The sequence below is a fragment of the Staurois parvus genome, unplaced genomic scaffold (genome assembly GCF_062004578.1).
Source record: "Staurois parvus isolate SC_StPar_1 unplaced genomic scaffold, SC_StPar_1.0 ptg000903l, whole genome shotgun sequence".
NCBI lineage: Eukaryota > Metazoa > Chordata > Amphibia > Anura > Ranidae > Staurois > Staurois parvus.
In genome coordinates this window covers 2,284,209-2,304,792 of record NW_028318699.1, presented here as the reverse complement: position 1 = coordinate 2,304,792, position 20,584 = coordinate 2,284,209, and the positions used below count along the sequence as shown (strand labels likewise).

The following is a 20,584-nucleotide window of genomic DNA, read 5'->3' as shown; positions in this document are numbered from 1 at the left end:
TGCTGTGGATGCGGTGCAATTTGAGCCATACGAAATGTATGGCTCAAATCGCATCACACAGAATTCGCATGTGATTTGCACAGGAATATGCGCTATGCCGCACTGCACAAGTGTGAACCCAGGCTAAGATTTTTTTTACAAAAAAGTCCATTCCTGGCAGAAAAAAATGATACTACGATGACACCTGTAGCTGCAGGCATCCTAGCAGTATAACCACTTCTACCCCTGCGACATTTGTCTCTAAAGCTGAAGTGGTTTAAAAAAAATTCAGTAAAAATGGGATTAGGCAGTCCCTAGATGTTTGTTTCTCATTGCCTTTCAAATGACTTTCAGGGCTCTTTCACATGAATGTTCCGATCGGGTCCTCCTGCCAGTTTTCCAGTTTTCCTGATCAGAGCCTCCATTCTCCTCTACAGAGAATCAGCAGCCTGGTCAGGTCCAAGAGATCCCCTTCCTCCAGGTAATCTGCCACACAACTGCCATCCTCCAAAATGGGCTCTAAGGTGGTACTGGCTCATACAGAGCCAGAAAGAAGAATGCCCATAGTGTAGTACTTCTTTAACAGTATACGTTTATTAGGTGATAGTCGATACAATCATAAGATAAATGAGCTGTCACTGACCATGTAGAGATTCAAAGATGGCCACTGGACCTCCTCGTGGTCTCGGCGGCATGACGTCACCGCGTATGGCTCCTCCTCTACGCGTTTCATGCAACAGCACGTATTCATTAGGGGATATGCTCATATGCCTGGGATGTCAGTATGATCTATTTATAGTAAAATCGGTGCGTGCGCACATCGCGCCTGCCATATTGCCGGAGTCTAAGACATCCACGTGAATGTGCGGGCACCATTTTCTCATAGGTTTTACCCATATAATACAAATAGGCAGCAGGTAAATAGTTGAAACATTATACGTAAAGTGCACAGGTAACAGAGCCAATCTAGGTTATTATTAAGAAGATTGTGAAGGATCTACAAAAGGGGAAAACAATTAATGCAAGATCCAGATTAACATCCAAAAAATGAAATATAAAAATAGCCAAATGTAAAAAGATTGGGCATGCGCTATGAACTGCTAAAAGATACATGATTGATAAATAAGCTGCAAAATTGTAGATGATGGTAATAGACAAAAAGGTATCTGCTGGTGTATAGTATAGTTGGGGGAAACATAATTATAATCAGTATCAGTAAATGAAGAATAAAATCAGTTCTAATGGTTTAGACGCAGTTCGTGACACTTAATATAAAAAGTAATGTACATAACTACGATATATAAACACAATTAAAATCATGTTAATACATGGACACAGTTACATATATACATCCTTAAATTAAAAATCATATTAAATATATATAAGAAGCAAAATATGATACAGATAAATGAAAACACCCACATGGTATAATAGCCTAAATATATATATATATGAATATAAAAGAGGCTATTAAAACTTGAATGATAGAATAAAATAAAATAAATTAAAATTTGCTAAGGTGAATAGAAGGCAGGGAATAAAAAATGGTAAAGAATGGATAAAAAACAGAGACAACTAAAACGGACTGGTCTCAACTATTGGTCTCAACTATTATCTATGAAACAGTTAAGATCCACGTAGGTGTGCAAAGGGGTTGATTTACTAAAACCGTAGAGAGCAAAATATAGGGCAGCACAGTGGCTAAGTGGTTAGCATTTCCGCCTGGCAGTACTCAGGTCGTTGGCTCGAATCCCAAGAACGGCACCACCTGCCTGGAGTTGGCATGTTCTCTCTGTATCTGCATGGGTTTCCTCCCACACACTCAAAGATATGCTGGTAGGTTAATTGGCCCCTGTCTAAATTGGCCCTAGTATGTGTATGTATGAATGTGACTTCAGGACCTTAGATTGTACGCCCCTTGAGGGTTAGGGACTGATGTGAATGTACAATATATATGTAAAGCACTGCGTAAATTGACAGCGATATATAAGTACCTGTAATAAACAAGTCTGTTGAAGCTGAGCATGGTAGCCAATCAGCTGTCAACATCTGCTTATTCAATTCAGCTTTGATAATAAAACCTGGAAGCTGATTGGTTTCTATGCAGACCTGCACCAGATTTTGCACTCTTCAGTTTTAGTAAATCAACCCCGAAGTGTTCGTGCATCAATAAAGTGTCTGTGTTTATCCAATATAGAAAATAAAAAGTACTTTGTGCTGTGCAAATCTCCTCCTGTGGTTCCCACCATCCCTGCTCCTCCACACCAGAGAACTCACCAGATTTTCATGACCACTTGGCATAAGGCAGGTAATTCCAAGACCCTCCAAGACCACCTAAAGTGTGAGATACAGGAAATCCATGGTCACTTCAAACATGAAGTTATGCTATGGTATTCTAACCGCTTCCCGCTGCCCTATAATAGAACTACTGCTACAGGGCGGCAGGGCTGTGCAAAATCATATATATATATATATATATATATATATATATACTGTATATACACATACACACATGATTTGCATTTCTGGGTAGGGGGCTCACTCGGACGTGCGCGCCGCCCTACCCACGTGGTTATTGGTGGCTACAGAGCTCAATCACCAGCATCCAGTGATCACACTGAAGGGCTGCGGGGTCATCAAGCTCAGATGCGGACACTTTGGATGATATGGCTCACACACAAGGGTCACGTACTGCTCATATACCCATCACAGAACAGCTCCAAGATATGGTTCCAGATCCATAAATGGCTCCACCCTATTGGGCTCGTAATGATCAAGCAATTCTTAGATGAGATGGCTGCATTCGTTTTCTTTTTCTTTTACCTGAATTTACTAGAAACCCCGACATGCTTCACTGAGAAGGCCCAGGTGACTGTAATCAGGGAGAGGGAAAGTCAGGAGCAGAGCATTTGGATCAGGTTGTGTTGGAGAGTTTGTAAAGAGAAAGTAAACCGATACATAATGCTGGAGAGCCTGAGCTTTTGAAAAACACCAGCTGAAAATAGAAGAAAGCAAGTCTAAAAAAGAAAACGATTCCTAAGTGTCCGCATCTGAGCTTGATGACCCCGCAGCCCTAGACCAGACCCAGATGACCTTATTGCAGGATATATCAATACTGCGCTTTATATATGCGCTTCTGGTAAGTGCATAGTTTGACAGGTTCTCGGCACCCGTTAACACAGGCACGGAGCACGGATCACCCCATCTATGGACTGTCGCCTTCTCTATTCACATTCAGGCGCTCCCTCAAAACCCATCTCTTCAGGGAAGCCTACCCCACCCTCACCTAACGGCCATCCTCCCTCATTCCTCCTACCACTTCATCCCCCCCAGCCACTTCCTACTGTACCTTTACCCCCTCCCTCCTAGATTGTAAGCTCGTAAGAGTAGGGCCCTCTTACCCCTCGTACGCTGTCTGTCTTTGTTGTACTGTGCCATGTATTGTCCCCCCCTATTGTACAGCGCTGAGCAAACCCTTTGGCGCTATATAAACTCGTAGTAATAATAATAATAATAATAATAATGGACTGCTATATTGGCTGATTGAACTATTCACTACTGTCACTTTATCATTTGTCTTGTATTATACTGATACGTCCATATTAGACGTGATTATCACTTCACCCATTTTTGCGCCTCATTTGCGCTCACCTTATATTTGATTATTTATTTTACTAAGATTAACATTTTTATTATTTGTATTATTGTGTATACCATTTAGCGCTGTATATTTTATATTTCTTATTGATACATTTAATTTATGTACAGCGTTGCATGACCGCGCAATTGTCAGTTAAAGCAATGCTGTGCTGTATCGCAAAAAATGGCCTGGTCAGGAAGGGGGTTAAATCCTCTGGAGGGTAAAAAGAGATTCTCCTTCACATAATGAGACGCTTAACCCTTTTACTATGTACATTGGTGGCAGCAAGGGGTTTTACACACACTCCCAGTGGCTGCAGCTCTGCAGTCACCAGATCGCTTCCACACACTCACATTACTGCGCCCAAACCACATGCTCATCGGCAGATCTGAGACTAGCATGGTGGGTGCTGTTGAGTAGAGTGGATGGAGACCAGTGACTGTCCATTCACTGATCTCTCCTTCATGTGACCTGGAAATTACATGAAAAACTTAATTCCCGGGTCCTCATGTCACTAAACAGATGGGCTAGTCGTCATGCCGTGGCCAATGGAAACACTATGCAAGGCTATGCTCCAGTGACAGCTTGCTCAGTGAGGGAATGATGCTAGGAGCCAATGAAGTATTTACTCTGAGCTGCACACAGATATCACCATTGACTAACATCAGCCACAACCTAAGCTTTAATGGACCTCAAATGATTTGCTGTTGAGAGCTAAAACAATAGGAAGATATGTGTCTGTGCAGCATTATGAGTAAAAACCTAGGTTAGGGACAGTTTATGAAAAATTCTCTTAGTGTAAATATACTCCTGCTGAAGTGTTTTTGACTTTTGATTCTACAGTCAGGGCCGGTTCACACCAGGAATCACACAGGAACGCATTGCGCATTCCTGCACCATTCACATGCGACGCAGTGCAGTGCGATTTGAACCCATTCCTTTCCAATAGGCTGAATTGCACTGGACAGCACCAAAAGTACTCCATGCACTACCTAAAAAATGCACTGGAACTCTATCCGGTGCAGGCAAGCGCACGGCATGAACTTAACAATGACACCTGCTGCAGATCGAATTTTGAATGCGGTGTAGGTAACGCTCATGGAACGTGGATTTCCTACATTGCATTCTGTTATGAATAGGCACTAATGGTAAATGTTTCCTTGTGAATCTTTTTGGAGTTTTATAATTTAGTTTAGAGCAGCATGAAAAAAAGATTTCCTTCTGATAATAGTAATACTAATAATAATAATAAAATTATTAATATCACTAATAATAAAATGTAAAGACTTCAATGAAGCAGAACCATTTTTATTTATTTTGCTGACATATTAAAACAAAAGCAAAACATGCATACTAGGGAGCAAGTGGTTATACCAGCAGGGCCGCTGCTTCCACTAGGCAAACTGGGCGGCCGCCTAGGTTGCACTGCCTTCTAGGGGCGCCTGGGTGTAGCACAGGCCAGCACTCTATCTGTGTGGGACGCCGCCACGTCATGAATGATCCTTCAGTTGAGGGGAGGGGTGGCAGAGGGGAGAAAGAAAGGACAGAAGAAGATGCCCGGTGTCTGGGGCCAGTGTAGCAGCTGAGCTGCAGCTTCTTCCGGTGTTCCTCTCAGACTCAGTCCCTTAGAAGAAATTTAGCAGTTTCATGTTTTGTTGATTTAATATTTTTTACTGTCTTTAAAATTTTTTATTTTTTTCATTTTTTTTTGGGGGGGGGGGGGCGGGGCACAAGTAGCTGGTCTTTCCTAGGGCGCAAAATAGTCTAGCACCAGTACTGTATATCAGGATCATGGCTCCAGCTGCATCCATAAACCTAATATTGTTTTTTAACCTCTTCCTGCTCATGGTATGCATATGTAACCTCTTGGTGGGTGGGCTTTAACGCTAATAGGCCACCTATATCTGGCCCTACGTAAACACGTTTCTGTGCTGAGAGTGCGCACCCTTGCATACTTAAGATGAGGAGCTTTACGATCATGTGACTGCTGTGGCAGCCAATCACAGCTGTTACATGTCCAGAATGTCTGCCTCCGCTTCCCACCTAGAAGCTCCTAAAGGACTGGGAGGCAGCTGTGGGAAGGAATTAAAGCCAGCAATCGACTTTCATATAAAAGTGATCCAGGCGGTTACATCTGAAGATCACTTAAACAGTAATGTGGAGTCTCCCCCTCTTCTGTTGTGGCTTGCTGCAGTTCCCAGGCTCTTCTATTCCTCCTGGGAGTCTGGAACTGTGGTTGGCAGTTAACTGTCCACAGATGGGATAGAAGAAGATTCATTCCCCCTTCCCCTCTGTGATTAATGAAACTGGAAGTGACAAGGATTTTCTCTCTTCCAATTGCAGAGCTGTCTTTCCCTGGTCATTACAGCTAGAGAAGCAGCTGTTTAAACAGATCTGTGTTTGATAAGATGCTTTGAAGGGCCTGGTCTGATGCTTTGAAAGGCCTGATGTCTCCATAAAGAGTGCCTGTTATTGCCCAAAGCTACCATAAGGGGTCTTGTTAACCCCTTGTGATATCAATAAAGTTACATGAAAAAAATGAAAAGTGTAAAAAATAAATGTAAAAAAAAAAAAAATGTAAAGCCCCCTATCTCCCTGTGCTGATGCACTAATGCAAACATGTATGCTGGTCCGGAACGCATATGTAAATGGTGATTGCACCACACATGTGTGCTATCGTCACAAACATCGAAGTGAGAACGATAACATTTAACCGATAACCTGTAAAGGCTCTTAATGCGTCGTCAATTGACAGGTTTAGGTACCGCCATTTCACAGGTGTGCACAATTTTAAATCTTGACATGTTTGGTATCTGTTTACTTGATATTTTACCAAAAAATTGAAAATACATTCTGACTCCCTAAAACTTGTGGCCAGTACTGACATCAATGTTACATGTGTGAACTCACAAGTGTAAATATTGTAATTTTGATATACATCACTTCATCTTTTCACGGGTTTCAACACCATTGGTTATGTCACTTTGGCATCTCCTGGATAGAACTGTTTAATGAAGCAGACTGAACTTGAAGACCCTGAGCTGATCTGCTACACAGAAGAATGGAACATGAATAAGGAAGGTTTGGTATTTTCTCTTCCTAAACAAAAAATTAGGAAATTAAACGACAAAGTAAATTTTCATTCACTTAGTACTACAGGTTTAGTGAATATTAAAATACACTTGGCTAACTGGTAGATTTTTGGGATAATTTTAGCCACAAGTACAGAAGTAAACAATAAAAAAGTGCATATTATATTATGCCACACCAATACAGCAAATATAAATCTATAAAAATAAATAAATAACCATCCTACTTGCTGAACAGATATCCCTACAGTACTTAAACAATAAAATACATTTTCATTAATTTAGTACTAGCGGTTTAGTGAATATCAAAATACACTTTGCAAACTGGTAGATTTTCGGGATAATTTTAGCCGTAAGTACAGAAATAAACTGCAAAAAGTATATATTTTATCAGTCCACACTAATACAGTAAATATAAATCCATAAAATACATACGTATCCTAGCTGCTGAACAGATATCCCTAAAGATATAAGTATGAATTGATAAATATAATACAGTTCTAAAATACTAACAATAAACAGTCATGTGACTGGCCCTCCTCCATTCACAGAGTTCTGTTTGCTGCATTACGCATAGAACACACAAGGCTCCATACAGCATCCCATCCTGCATTTCTGAATGGACCGAAAAATGCAGGCCATGAAGTAACCCTTCAGAGTTTATTGATACTGAAATAAAAGATTAAATTATACTGATTTTGTATAAAACAATTCAAAATATGAAAGCGTTATAATAAAGTTTTTATAGGATTACGAAAAAGTTTTTTCTTGCTATATTTGTATGACAGATTAATTTAGCTCAGTGACACTTGATTAACCATCATGTGCATCATGCATTCCATCATGGATACCATTAATATGCCATGGACCTTTTTAAAGAATTTCCTATATACACAATTGGACAGGTAAAATGAATAATGCGGGTTATGTTATAAAGGCATAGAGACTATTTGCTGAGCAATGCTGTGCTCACTTGAATACCTTATCATGTCCAAAGGGAATAAGGAAAATTAATTTTCACTTGCACATGATTGGATGATTGAAGAAAACACAGAATCACCACAGTTACTTCACTATGTAGTATATATTCACTTTGCAAAGAAAATTTGTTAATAAGATGAGACTGTATTTACTTTAAATGCCTAATCTTTGGATGTCTTTGATAATTAATTATTTTGAAATTTTCCTTGCACATTATTATTGGGTATTAAAGTTTAGGTTCATCAAATTAACTCATTTTAATTTTGGAAAGTGTATGTTCAATTGTATTTTCAAGGTTTTAGCAACAATAATGTAAAATGTACCAAAGTACAAAACTGCAACCTCAGCTTTCTCATTAGGATAATTAAATATTTCATATTTATCATTGCTCAGATTGTGATGGCAACGGGTAGCTGTTTTATTGTTATTGAGAGTATAACTGAATAGAAGTGACTGGGCTTGTGAGACTCCCTTTGTCATCTAGAACAAATGGTCTCCTGGGAAATTGACAGAACTGAATACTAGTCAATTACATGGACCTTCTACAACGAGATGTACTGATTCTAATTTGTACCACTGGCTTGGAAAAAAGACATGCTGAGTTCCCTTCGTATTCCCTTTCTTTCGCTGCCTGCCTTTGACCTCTCTATTCCCTTGTTTTTTTTTCTTCTTTCCCTTCTCTCTTTTTTCCATCTACCTTTTTTTTCCCTCTCTACTTTCTGTTAAAGTTTCATGCTAAACTATTCATGATTACTATATTTCAGGATGCTACTCAGGATCTTACTTACCTGGAATATACACTGCTCAAAATAATTAAAGGAACACTTTGAAAACACATCAGATCTCAACAGGGAAAAAAATCTCCTGCTGGACATCTATACTGATATGGATGGGTAATGTGTTAGGAATGTAAGGATGTCCCATCGTTTGATGGAAATGGGAATTATTAACCTACAGAGGACTGAATTCAAAGACACTCTGAAAATCAAAGTGAAAAAATGATGCAGCAGGCTAGTCCATTTTGCTGAAATTTCATTGCAGCAACTCAGAATGGTACTCAGTAATTCGAATGGTCCCCACATGCTTGTATGCATGCCTGACAATGTCAGGGCAAGCTCCTAATGAGACGACAGATGCTGTCCTGGGATATTTCCTCCCAGATCTGGACCAGGACATCACTGAGCTCCTGGACAGTCTGAGGTACAACCTGGCAGCATCGGATAGACCAAAACATGATATCCCAGAGGTGTTCTATTAGAGTTATGTCAGGTGAGTGTGGGGGCCATTCAGTGGTATCAAATCCTCCAGGAACTGCCTGCATACTCTCACCACATGAGGCCGGGCATTGTCATGCACCAGGAGGAACCCAGGACCCACTTCACCAGCATAGGATCTGACAATGGGTCCAAAGATGTCATCCCTATACCTAATGGCAGTCAGGGTGCCATTGTCTAGCCTGTAGAGGTCTGTGAGTCCCTCTATGGACCTTCTACGGCCCTGTCCAGCTCTCCTAGAGTAACTGCCTGTCTCCTGAAATCTCCTCTATGCTCTTGAGAATGTGTTGGGAGACACAGCAAACCTGGCATTGGCACGTATCGATGTGCCATCCTGGAGGAGTTGGACTGCCTGTGCAACCTCTGTAGGGTCCAGGTATCGCATCATGTAACCTGTAGTGACACTGACTCTAGCCAAATGCAAAACTAGTGAAAAATAGTCAGAGAAGATGAGTAGGGAAAAATTGTCAGTGGCCTCCACCTATAAAACCATTCCTGTTTTGGGGGCCGTCTCATTGTTGCCCATCTAATGCACCTGGTGTTATTTCATTAACACCAAAGCAGCTGAAACTGATGAACAACCCCCTCTGCTACATAACTGACCAGATCAATATCCCAGGAGTTTAACTGACTTGATGCTATACTCTGATTAAAAAGTGTTCCTTTAATTTTTTCGAGCAGTGTAGTATTAAGTCTCTTAATGAGTGGCTGGTTTTTCCACCATCAAGGTTATATAAGCAGGCTTTCATATCGAATTTTATATCCTAATACCTTACTGGTTTTGCCCAAAGTCTCTGAGTCTTGGGGTTGCTGATCTACATGTTCAAGATTTTATTGTTATTTTGATATTTCCTCCCTTTGTACCTTGTGATATCTTTCTCATGTTTGGACTGGACAACACAAGTCTGTTATCACCTGCAATTTTCATTTTTATTGAATATATCCTATGTTGCTAGTTATTCATTCTTATGTAAAGCAACAAAAAAGGTTAAACAATAACTTAATAAAAGAACCAGTTTGTTCTTAATAAGTTAGTTTAAATCCTATTATAGATTATGATAGCATTTATATTCTAAAATTAAAGGACATACAGTATCTACTGTATATTGTTTTAGTAAATAATAGTTAAAAACAATTGACCATTTAAATAAAAAAAAAAAATTAAAATATGAAATACATTTTTAACAATGGTACCAACTTACTGTTCAAGTTCATTCTATTTCATATCCAAGAATGTACCACAGTAACTTTTTTCAACTACTTCCCCTTCAAATACTCAATTATTTAATCACAACATTTTAGAAATACTTAATTACCAAACAATGTTTTGCTTACGTTTCATCTCTACAGTAGTTCCATGGCCAAAAGCGTACCACTGTAGATACTTCCCCTATACACACTGTACAAAAACCTTCACTGCAGTAAGCCTAGTTGATCAGTAGAAGGTCAGAATTTTGTGTTTTAATGCTTATAAAATATTAAAGGATTTTTTTTTAATTAGGGTTCCATCTTTTTGTCCAATAAAGTTCCTCAGTAATTTTGCTTAGTTACTACCTTCTAAAAATCCTCAGTGGTTCAACTATTTTGGTCAATTAAATGACCAGTGCCACTGATTTTGCAAGCTGTAAAATGTGTAACCTATGTTATAATTGGGCTGTAAAATGCAGGATGCAGTGTCAAGTAATTCTGCGTTGTCCAGTGAAAAGTGGTATCCATGTATCATGTTAAATTGGCCCTTTTGTTTAAGAAAATCTCCTGCTAATCTTTTTTTTTTTTTTTTTTTGTAGTAAGTTATACACTTTGAATATTGGTAATAATTTTATTTTATAGCAACTTAATCCTTAAATAAACTTCATAAATAATAATACAATGTAATAATAATAATAATAATAATAATACCAAAGACTGGAATGAAGCAGAATAATTTTTATTTATTTTTCTGACATATTAAGACAAAAGCAAAACATACATACTTTTTTCTTTGAACTGATAAGAAGCTTTAAAATAACAGCTAACATTGCATTTGCCTTATCTGATCACAAGGCAAAAACTTGTATTATGTGAAAATTCAACATAATGTATGCAATATTTTAAATAGAAAAAAATGGAGAAAACACTCCAAAGTTTTCACCTTGAGATATTGTTGGACCCTAAAAAGTACATTCTGACGCCTTGAAACTTGTGGCCAGCGCTGGCGTCAATGTTTCATGTGTGACCTCACAAGTGAAAGTGCCGTATTTTTTATACTCATCACTGGGCATAGTAAGTGTACTGCTTAAACTGTAAGTGTTTCCTTTATCCTTGATCTTTTCACTGGTGTCAACACCATTACTTATGACTCTGTTGTCCACTTTCCATTCCACTTTGACAGTCCCTGGATAGAACTGTTCAATTAAGCACACAGCACTTGCTGATCCTGAGTTAATCTGCTCCGTTGAAGGAGGGAAGATGAATACAGAAGGTTTGGCATTTTCTCTTCCTGAAAAAATAAAATGAGGAAATAACTTATACAATGTAGTACATTTTCATTCACTTTGTACAAGAGCCTTGGGGAATAATAAATGACTTTAGCAAATTGACAGATCTAATAATTAACAGTTTGTGGGATCATTTTAACCAGAAATACAAAAGTTGAAAGAGTTTGAAAATTTCTCCTTTTCTATGCCCTGCCAGTTTATTAAAAGCTTGTCATTTATATAACTTGAACAATATTAAAATGCAATCTTCAGAAAAATGTTACCCAAAAATTAAAAGAAAAAAAAGTACCAAGAATATTTCAGCAACTGATGGAACCATGCCTAAATTAAATATATTAAAGACAATGAATGTAGAGTAGTTGCAAGGTAAGGATGTTGAATTGTAACAACATTGCTAAGAGGTCCTTAAATGGGGGTCTTTTGACTCTTGTAAAGGTACCCTACAAGCACTGTTAGGCTCACATTGAGCAAAATGTCTCAGTCTGTTTGCAGAATATTAATAAAGGACTTCATTTTTTTTAAAAGTGTCAATATTGCACAAATATAAAATATTTATTAGCAAATACAGTATACATTTAGAGCATATCATTTCAGCTTGTCTATTCGTTTCATCTAATATAAGGGTATTGTTTTATTGTTTATTTGTTTGTTCCTGTGATTTGAAAAATCCTTTTTTATATACCGTAATTTATGCCACACAAACACTTTTTTTTTACAACTAACCTTCCCTGGCAATCTTACTACTGTTTCCTTTTTAAGTTATAATTATGTGAGTGCTCTGATATTTTGTTGTATAAAATATACTTTAATTGATTATATTTTTATACAAAACCTGAATTGATATCTTTGAAAATTCCTAATAACTTTTTTTAACAATAGTTATAGCAACATTTAAATAAGACTGATAAAAGGTCCTGTTTTATTCTAATTATTTTACATAATTTTGAAATAATCCAGTAAAGGAAAATTTTATTTTCCTTTACATGTGTACAGTGAAATAAGAATTTCTCTCACACATGATTCACTGAGTGAAATTATCAATACTTCCTTGGCCTAAGTGAACATTCTCATCCTTTAATAAATCAGTAAGTAAATAAGCAGAATACTTACTTTACTTTAAATACTTGAATTTGTGAATTTTGCCATCAGGTTGTTGGGATTGGTTTACTCTAGGAATGTTCAATAAGTAAGTGAATATTCACTTTGGAAAGTGTATGTTCATGTACTTAATTTCCCTCACTCATCATTGGACAGAAAACACGACTTCACCTTTTTGACACAGTCGTGACAATGGCCACTTAGTGAATAAGGTGACACCTTATTCCCTTTGAATATCAAAACAAAAGTGAGGGCAATTTATAAACAAAAAACAGATTTTTGCTTACACATAATTGGATGATTGATTGGATGTTTGACACTACAGTTTCCAAAGTGAACCTTTAATTTAGCTAAGTAAACAATCTCTATTATACGATGAAATCCACCCAATTGTATAAATACATAATTTTTAGAAATGTTCATATTATATATTGTAGTCATACTATAAAACAAAGACAAAATATATTAATTTACAAGTATGATTGTTTGTATTTGATTGTGCAATTAAATTAGTGTCTGAAATCCAAAATTACGTAAATTGTATAGTAGTGATAATTTTCAGTAATGTGAAAATAAATCCCCTTCTTATTAATTAAATGCTTTGGGCATATTTATAATGCATTGGATGGGACAGCACCAATTATTTACACGTGGTTAATCATTCCCTGCAGTTTAGAACATATACATCAGGAGGGTTCACCTGCATTAAATATTTGGTGAATTTTCACTGTTTTAAAAATACAGATAAACATATTTAAATGTTAAAAATTAGTAAAAAGTACAATCAACTACTGAAACTTCTTTCTGGTCAACTGAATGTGACTAAGTATGACTTCACAAACAGGTTTGTACAGAGTTTTGGGGGTACAAAATGAAAATATTTTTGTAACATAAATACATATTTTATGTAGTAAACTCCAAACTTTCTGCATATAATTTATGTCAACATTTTTATTTATTTAACTAAATTATTTTATTATTTTGGGATGGGACATGAGATTTTGCAGTTACTGCAGGTTAGAAGTTATACATTTTTCATAATTTATATGACAATATAAAACTTTAACCTCAGCCTTCTTAGTACAATAATTAAATATTTCATATTCATTATGGCTTAACATTTATATTTTATTAGGACCCATCTATCAGTCTGTCTGTAAATCAATCTATCTATCTATCTATCTATCTATCTATCTATCTATCTATCTATTTATTCATCCATCTATTTATTCATCTCTTTGTTCAGCTTCTCGTGTTGGATACCTGTGGATTTTTAGCGATAATATAATTAGAAAAAACAGCTTGTACAAAATTGCAATATTATATAAGTTAATAAGCAAATAATATTGATAACCAATTGACCCCTAGAACTCGGCCCTTGAAATCTTTGTTTTGACTCATACAACATGCTAAATACAATGTATAAAATGCAAACACTTACTTTTCAAGTCAATCTTATTTTATGCCCAAGAAAGTACCACAGTAACCTTTTCATTCACTTCCCTTTACAATTACTCAAATACCATCATATTCTAATAAATAATAGCACTACTATTTGACAAAATATTAAACAAAGCTCTTTATAAATACTTAATTACTCAACTATTGTTTTTTTACTTACGTTTTATCTCTACAGTTGTTCCTGCACCAAAAGTGTACCACTGTAATTACTTCTCCTATACATAGTGTACAAAAACCTTCACTGCAGTCAGCTAAGTTGACCGCTAGAATATCAACATTTTTGTTCTGATTCATATAGAATATTAAAATAAAGTTTTTACCTATACAGAATTACTCAACTATTTTTTTCATACTTACGTTTTATCTCTACAGTAGTTCCACCTCCAAAAGTGAACCACTGTAGATACTTCCCCTATACACACTATACTAAAACCTCTACTGCAGTCAGCTAAGTTGACACTAGAATATCAAAATCTTTGTTCAGACAAATATAAAATATTAAATAAAACTTTTCTAAATATTCATTTTCTGGAGCTATTGTGATCATTTTAAATTAATACTATATAAAAGCTGTAAAATGCCTATAATGTACAATTCATATATAGAAATTCATATGAGAAATAATGACAAGTTTTTAATTAAACAATTACATTTTTCTAAAAGGTATAAACTTACTTTTCAAGTCCACTTTAGTTCATGTCCAGGAAAGCACCATAGTAACTTTCTAATTTACTTCCCTTTACAAATACTCAACTGCTGTCATAATCTAATAAATAATGCCTTTGCTATTTGCCAAAATATTAAAAACTACTTTTTACTCATACTCAATTACTCAACTATTTTTTTCTACTTACGTTTTATCTCTACAGTAGTTCCACCACCAAAAGTGAGCCACTGTAGATACTTCCCCTATAAGCACTGTACAAAAACTTTTACTGCAATTAGCTACCTTGGCCAATAGAATGTAAAAATTTTTATTCTGAATTGTATAAAATACTAAAAAATTTTTTAAAAAAGATATAAACTTACTTTTCAAGTCGATCTTATTTCATATCCAAGAAAATTGTAACATTTTCATTCACTTCACTTTAGAAATACTTAATTATTTAACTACTGATTTTATATTCTAACAAATAATGACACTGCTATTTAATATTAAATAAAACTTTTTATCAATGCTTAACTAGTCAATCTTTTTATTTACTTACGTTTTATCTCTACAGTAGTTCCACCTTCAAAAATTTTTTAAAAGGTATAAACTTACCTTTCAAGTCCATCTTATTTCATGTCCAAGAAAATAGTAACATTTTCATTCACTTCACTTTAGAAATACTTAATTATTCAACTACTGATGTCATATTCTAACAAATATTGCCACTGCATGATTAATATTAAATAAAACTTTACCAATACTTAACTACCCAACTATCTTTTGTACTTACGTTTTATCTCTACAGTGGTTCCACCTCCAAAAGTGTACCACAGTAGATAGTTCCCCTATATACACTGTACAAGAACCTCCACTGCAATCAGCTACCTTGACCACTAGAATGTCAAATTTGTTTTAACTTGTATAAAATAATAAATATATTTTTTCAAGTTATAGACTTACTTATTAAGTCCATCTTATTTCATGTCCAAGAAATTTGTAACACTTTCACTCACTTAATTTACTTACCTTTAGGAATACTCAAATATTCAACTAATGAAGTCAAATTCTAACAAATAATGACACTGCTATTTGATAAAATACCAAATAAAACTTTTTACAAATACTTAATTACTCAACTTTTTTTTTACTTACGTTTAATCTCTACAGTAGTTCCACCACCAAAAGTGTACCACAGTAGATACTTCCCTATACACACTGTACAAAAACCTCCAGTGCAGTTAGCTACCTTGATCACTAGAATGTCAACATTTTTATTTTGATTTGTATAAAATAATAATAAAAATTAAAGGGCATAAACTTACTTTTCAAGTCCATCCTATTTCATGCCCAAGAAGGTAGTACCTTTCCATTCACTTCACTTTAGAAATACTCAATTATTCAACTACTGATGTCATATTCTAACAAATAATGCCACTGATATCTAATATTAAATAAAACTTTTTATCGATACTTAACTACTCAACTATTTGTTTACTTACGTTTTATCTCTACAGTAGTTCCACCACCAAAAGTGTACCACAGTAGATACTTCCCTATACACACTGTACAAAAACCTCCAGTGCAGTTAGCTACCTTGATCACTAGAATGTCAACATTTTTATTTTGATTTGTATAAAATAATAATAAAAATTAAAGGGCATAAACTTACTTTTCAAGTCCATCCTATTTCATGCCCAAGAAGGTAGTACCTTTCCATTCACTTCACTTTAGAAATACTCAATTATTCAACTACTGATGTCATATTCTAACAAATAATGCCACTGATATCTAATATTAAATAAAACTTTTTATCGATACTTAACTACTCAACTATTTGTTTACTTACGTTTTATCTCTACAGTAGTTCCACCACCAAAAGTGTACCACAGTAGATACTTCCCCTATACACACTGTACAAAAACCTCCACTGTAATAATCTACCTTTTTTAAAAAAATTTTTTTAAAAGGTATAAACTTACCTTTCAAGTCCATCTTATTTCATGTCCAAGAAAATAGTAACATTTTCATTCACTTCACTTTAGAAATACTTAATTATTCAACTACTGATGTCATATTCTAATAAATATTGCCACTGCATGATTAATATTAAATAAAACTTTACCAATACTTAACTACCCAACTATCTTTTGTACTTACGTTTTATCTCTACAGTGGTTCCACCTCCAAAAGTGTACCACAGTAGATACTTCCCCTATACACACTGTACAAAAACCTCCACTGTAATTACCTACCTTGACCACTAGAATGTCAACATTTTTGTATAAACTTGTATAAAATATTAAAAAAGCATTTTTCAACGTTATATACTTACTTTTCAAGTCCATCTTATTTCATGTCCAAGAAAATAGTAACATTTTTATTGACTTCACTTTAGAAATACTCATTTATTCAACTACTGATGTCATATTCTAACAAATAATGCCACTGATATCTAATATTAAATAAAACTTTTTATCGATACTTAACTACTCAACTATTTGTTTACTTACGTTTTATCTCTACAGTAGTTCCACCACCAAAAGTGTACCACAGTAGATACTTCCCCTATACACACTGTACAAAAACCTCTACTGCAATTAGCTACCTTGACCATTAGAATGTCAACATTTTTATTTTGCTTTGTATAAAATACTAAAAAATTTTTTTAAAAAGGTATTAATTTACTTTTAAAGTCGATCCTATTTCATGTCCAAGAAAATAGTAAAATTTTCATTCACTTCACTTTATAAATACTCAATTATTCAACTACTGAGGCCATATTATAATAAATAATGCAACGGATATGTAATATTAAATTAAAACTTTTTACCAATATTACCTGCTCAACTAATTAATTTTTTTTTACCTGCATTTTATCTCTGTTTCCGTTATACACACTGTACAAAAACTTCTACTGCAATTAGCTACCTGCACTGCTATAATGTCACAATTTTTATTTTGACTTGTATAAAATACCAAAAAAAAATGTTTTTAAGGTGTGCACTTACTTTTCAAGTCCATCCTATTTCATGTCCAAGAAAATAGTAAAATTTTCATTCACTTCACTTTAGAAATACTCAATTAATCAACTACTGATGTCATATTCTAATACAAAATTGCAACTGACATTTAGTATTATATAAAACTTTTTACCAATATTTACCTACTCATCTATTTGTTTTTACTTACGTTTAATCTCTACAGTAGTTCCACCACCAAAAGTGTACCACAGTAGATACTTCCCCTATACACACTGTACAAAAACCTCCACTGTAATTATCTACCTTGACCACTAGAATGTCAACATTTTTGTATTAACTTGTATAAAATATTAAAAAAGCATTTTTTCAACGTTATATACTTACTTTTCAAGTCCATCTTATTTCATGCCCAAGAAAACAGTAAAATTTTTATTCACTTCACTTTAGAAATACTCAATTATTCAACTACTGATGTCATATTCTAACGAATAATGCCACTGCTAATTAATATTAAATAAAACTTTTTACAAATACTTAACTACTCAAAGTTTTTTTTTATTTACTTACGTTTTATCTCTACAGTAGTTCCACCACCAAAAGTGTCCCACAGTAGATACTTCCCCTCTACTCACTGTACAAAAACCTCTACTGCAATTAGCTACCTGGACCGATAGAATGTCAAAATTTCTGTTTTGACTTTTATAGACTATTGCAGAAATGTTTTAGGGTATCAAAGAACTTTTTCAATGTCTAAGAAACTAACTTTCCTTTAGAGAAATCTAATTTTTGAACTACAGTGGCAATTAAATTGTCACTGCTATTTTCCAGCTGTAAAACGCTATTACATTTCACATACTAAAACATCCTAGATCAGCTTTCTCAACCATTTTCTCTCTGAGGAATCCTTGAAATAATTTTCAGGTCTCAGGGAACCCCTGTAAAAACTAATTACAAGTCAGTGGGAAAAATGCCCCCCCTTATAGTGGTGGTCAGTGGAAAGAAGGTACCCCACAGTGGTGGTCAGATTGCCTCTATTACAGTAGGGGACAGTGGAAAGAGAGCCATGCTTACATTGGTGGTCATTGGGAAGAATACCCTCTATACAGTGGTGGCCAGAATGCCACCCTTACAGTCAGCTAAAAGATCATTGGTCTCCTCCTGGATCTGCTAAGAGTGGCATTGGACATGGAACTATGAAGGAATGATCAGACGGGAGTTTCACTAGCCACAGCCAAGGAACCCCTAGCAATCTCTGGATGAACCCTGGGATTCCATGGAACCCTGGGTAAGGTTGTTTTGACCAATATTCATAACCTCTAAAAAATATAAACAGTAACTAAAATAACAGTGTACAAAATTTTTTGCTGCACATTATAGTATCATTGAATTGTGAAACAGAATTCAGTGTTATTTATTTTTTTTAATGTTTTTTTCAGTTACTGAAATGAACAGCAATACTTATTTGCCTTTCAAAATTGTACCAGATTAGCTATTCCCCAATGCATAGTGTAAAAAAACTAGGTTGTATTGACCTAAAAACAAGGATATTTTTATACATAACCCCCCAAAAAAATTCTAAAGCATTTTTTTAATAATCTTAATAAAGCCTGATAAAGATATGTTGAGAAAGTGAAAAACAGGATTATGATAAATTTAAAAAAGGCAAAAAATACCAAATTATTTGTACTCACATGATTTGACCTATACAGTAGTTTTAAAGCTAAAAATGTATCACAGCAGATACTTCCTCTGTGCACAGTACAAAAAGCATCACTGTTGTCATATATTTGTTTTCAAATGAAAGTTACTAAATAAACTGTCTTCATTGTTTTATGCAGTAAAAGGTGTTTTTCTACCTGGATTTTAAAGTATTTTTTATCATTATTAATGTCTTCTGTGATTAAAATTGGTTGCAAAGTCATATGACTACAAAATGAGAAGGCAGTGTAAGATTTATCACAAATTCAGATACATTAATTAGCTACATAAGATAAACAATATAACATATTATACAATAAATGGTCCAGACATGTTTAATGGCACATAATGGGGGCAAAAACATAAAGCAGATCTGCAAGAAAAAGTCTGAGAGAATACAGAAAAAGGCATGATGTAAAAATTACATTTATACATGTACTTACGTTTTATTTCTACTGTGGTCCCACCACCAAAAGTGCGCCACAGTGTTAAATCTTAGTTCTGAGGCTGTACAAAAACATTTCTAAATGGAGGAAACCAAGTTACATGGTGCGTATAACCATTATTTCCATCACCGGATGAAAAAGCACACTTCAGAATCAGTCAGTTATGAAGGAGATGCAAACTAATTATCTCTCTGGTTTTGTATCCGTGACACAAAGAATATAAATAGTGCCAATACTTCCTCTGATTTTACACTAGGCTTTACTTAGATAAACAAATGCTTCAAGCTTTCTGAAGATATTTAGGGCTATGAAAAGGTACTGAAGGCATTTATCAACAATTAGACACAACTCTGGCTGCCTCTGTTTAACAAAATCTCTGCAATGGTTTTACAGTGTCTTTGGCAATCCCATAGCAGCCAACTGTGGCAGATTTGTGAAGTTCTGGGACAGGTTTACCACTGAAGACAAGATAGAATTTTACACTAAACAGAAATACAAGCAGATACTTATCCATGTTGACATAAGATAAGGGAGGCGCCTGATTGGCCCCAAATTTATTCTGCAGGACAATGGCCCCAAGCATTCAGCCAATGTCATTAAGAACCATCTAGTGCAGCAATGGGCAAACTACGGCCCGCGGGCCGTATACGGCCCGGCGGACCTTTTAATCCGGCCCGCGGAGCTAGGCTCCCGCTAGGCTCCTCTCACAGTCCGCCCTGAAGACCGGTGTAGCATGAAAATCTGTCACCTATGAGGATCTGTCCCCTGCGCATGTGCCGGAGATCGCCGATCGGCTGCTAATGCCTGA

At 35.3% G+C, this 20,584-nt stretch overlaps 1 gene segment (V, D, J or C); it reads right to left on the bottom strand.

Annotated features, from left to right (window-relative positions):
- Positions 1-10,874: 10,874 nt before the first annotated feature.
- The window catches only part of LOC149442185 (Ig kappa chain V-III region TEPC 124-like), a 365,900-nt gene continuing 356,190 nt past the window's right edge, over positions 10,875-20,584 (bottom strand). The window contains 2 exon segments of the V gene segment in view: positions 10,875-11,442; positions 14,854-14,890. Coding sequence covers positions 11,114-11,442; positions 14,854-14,890 — 366 coding nt within the window.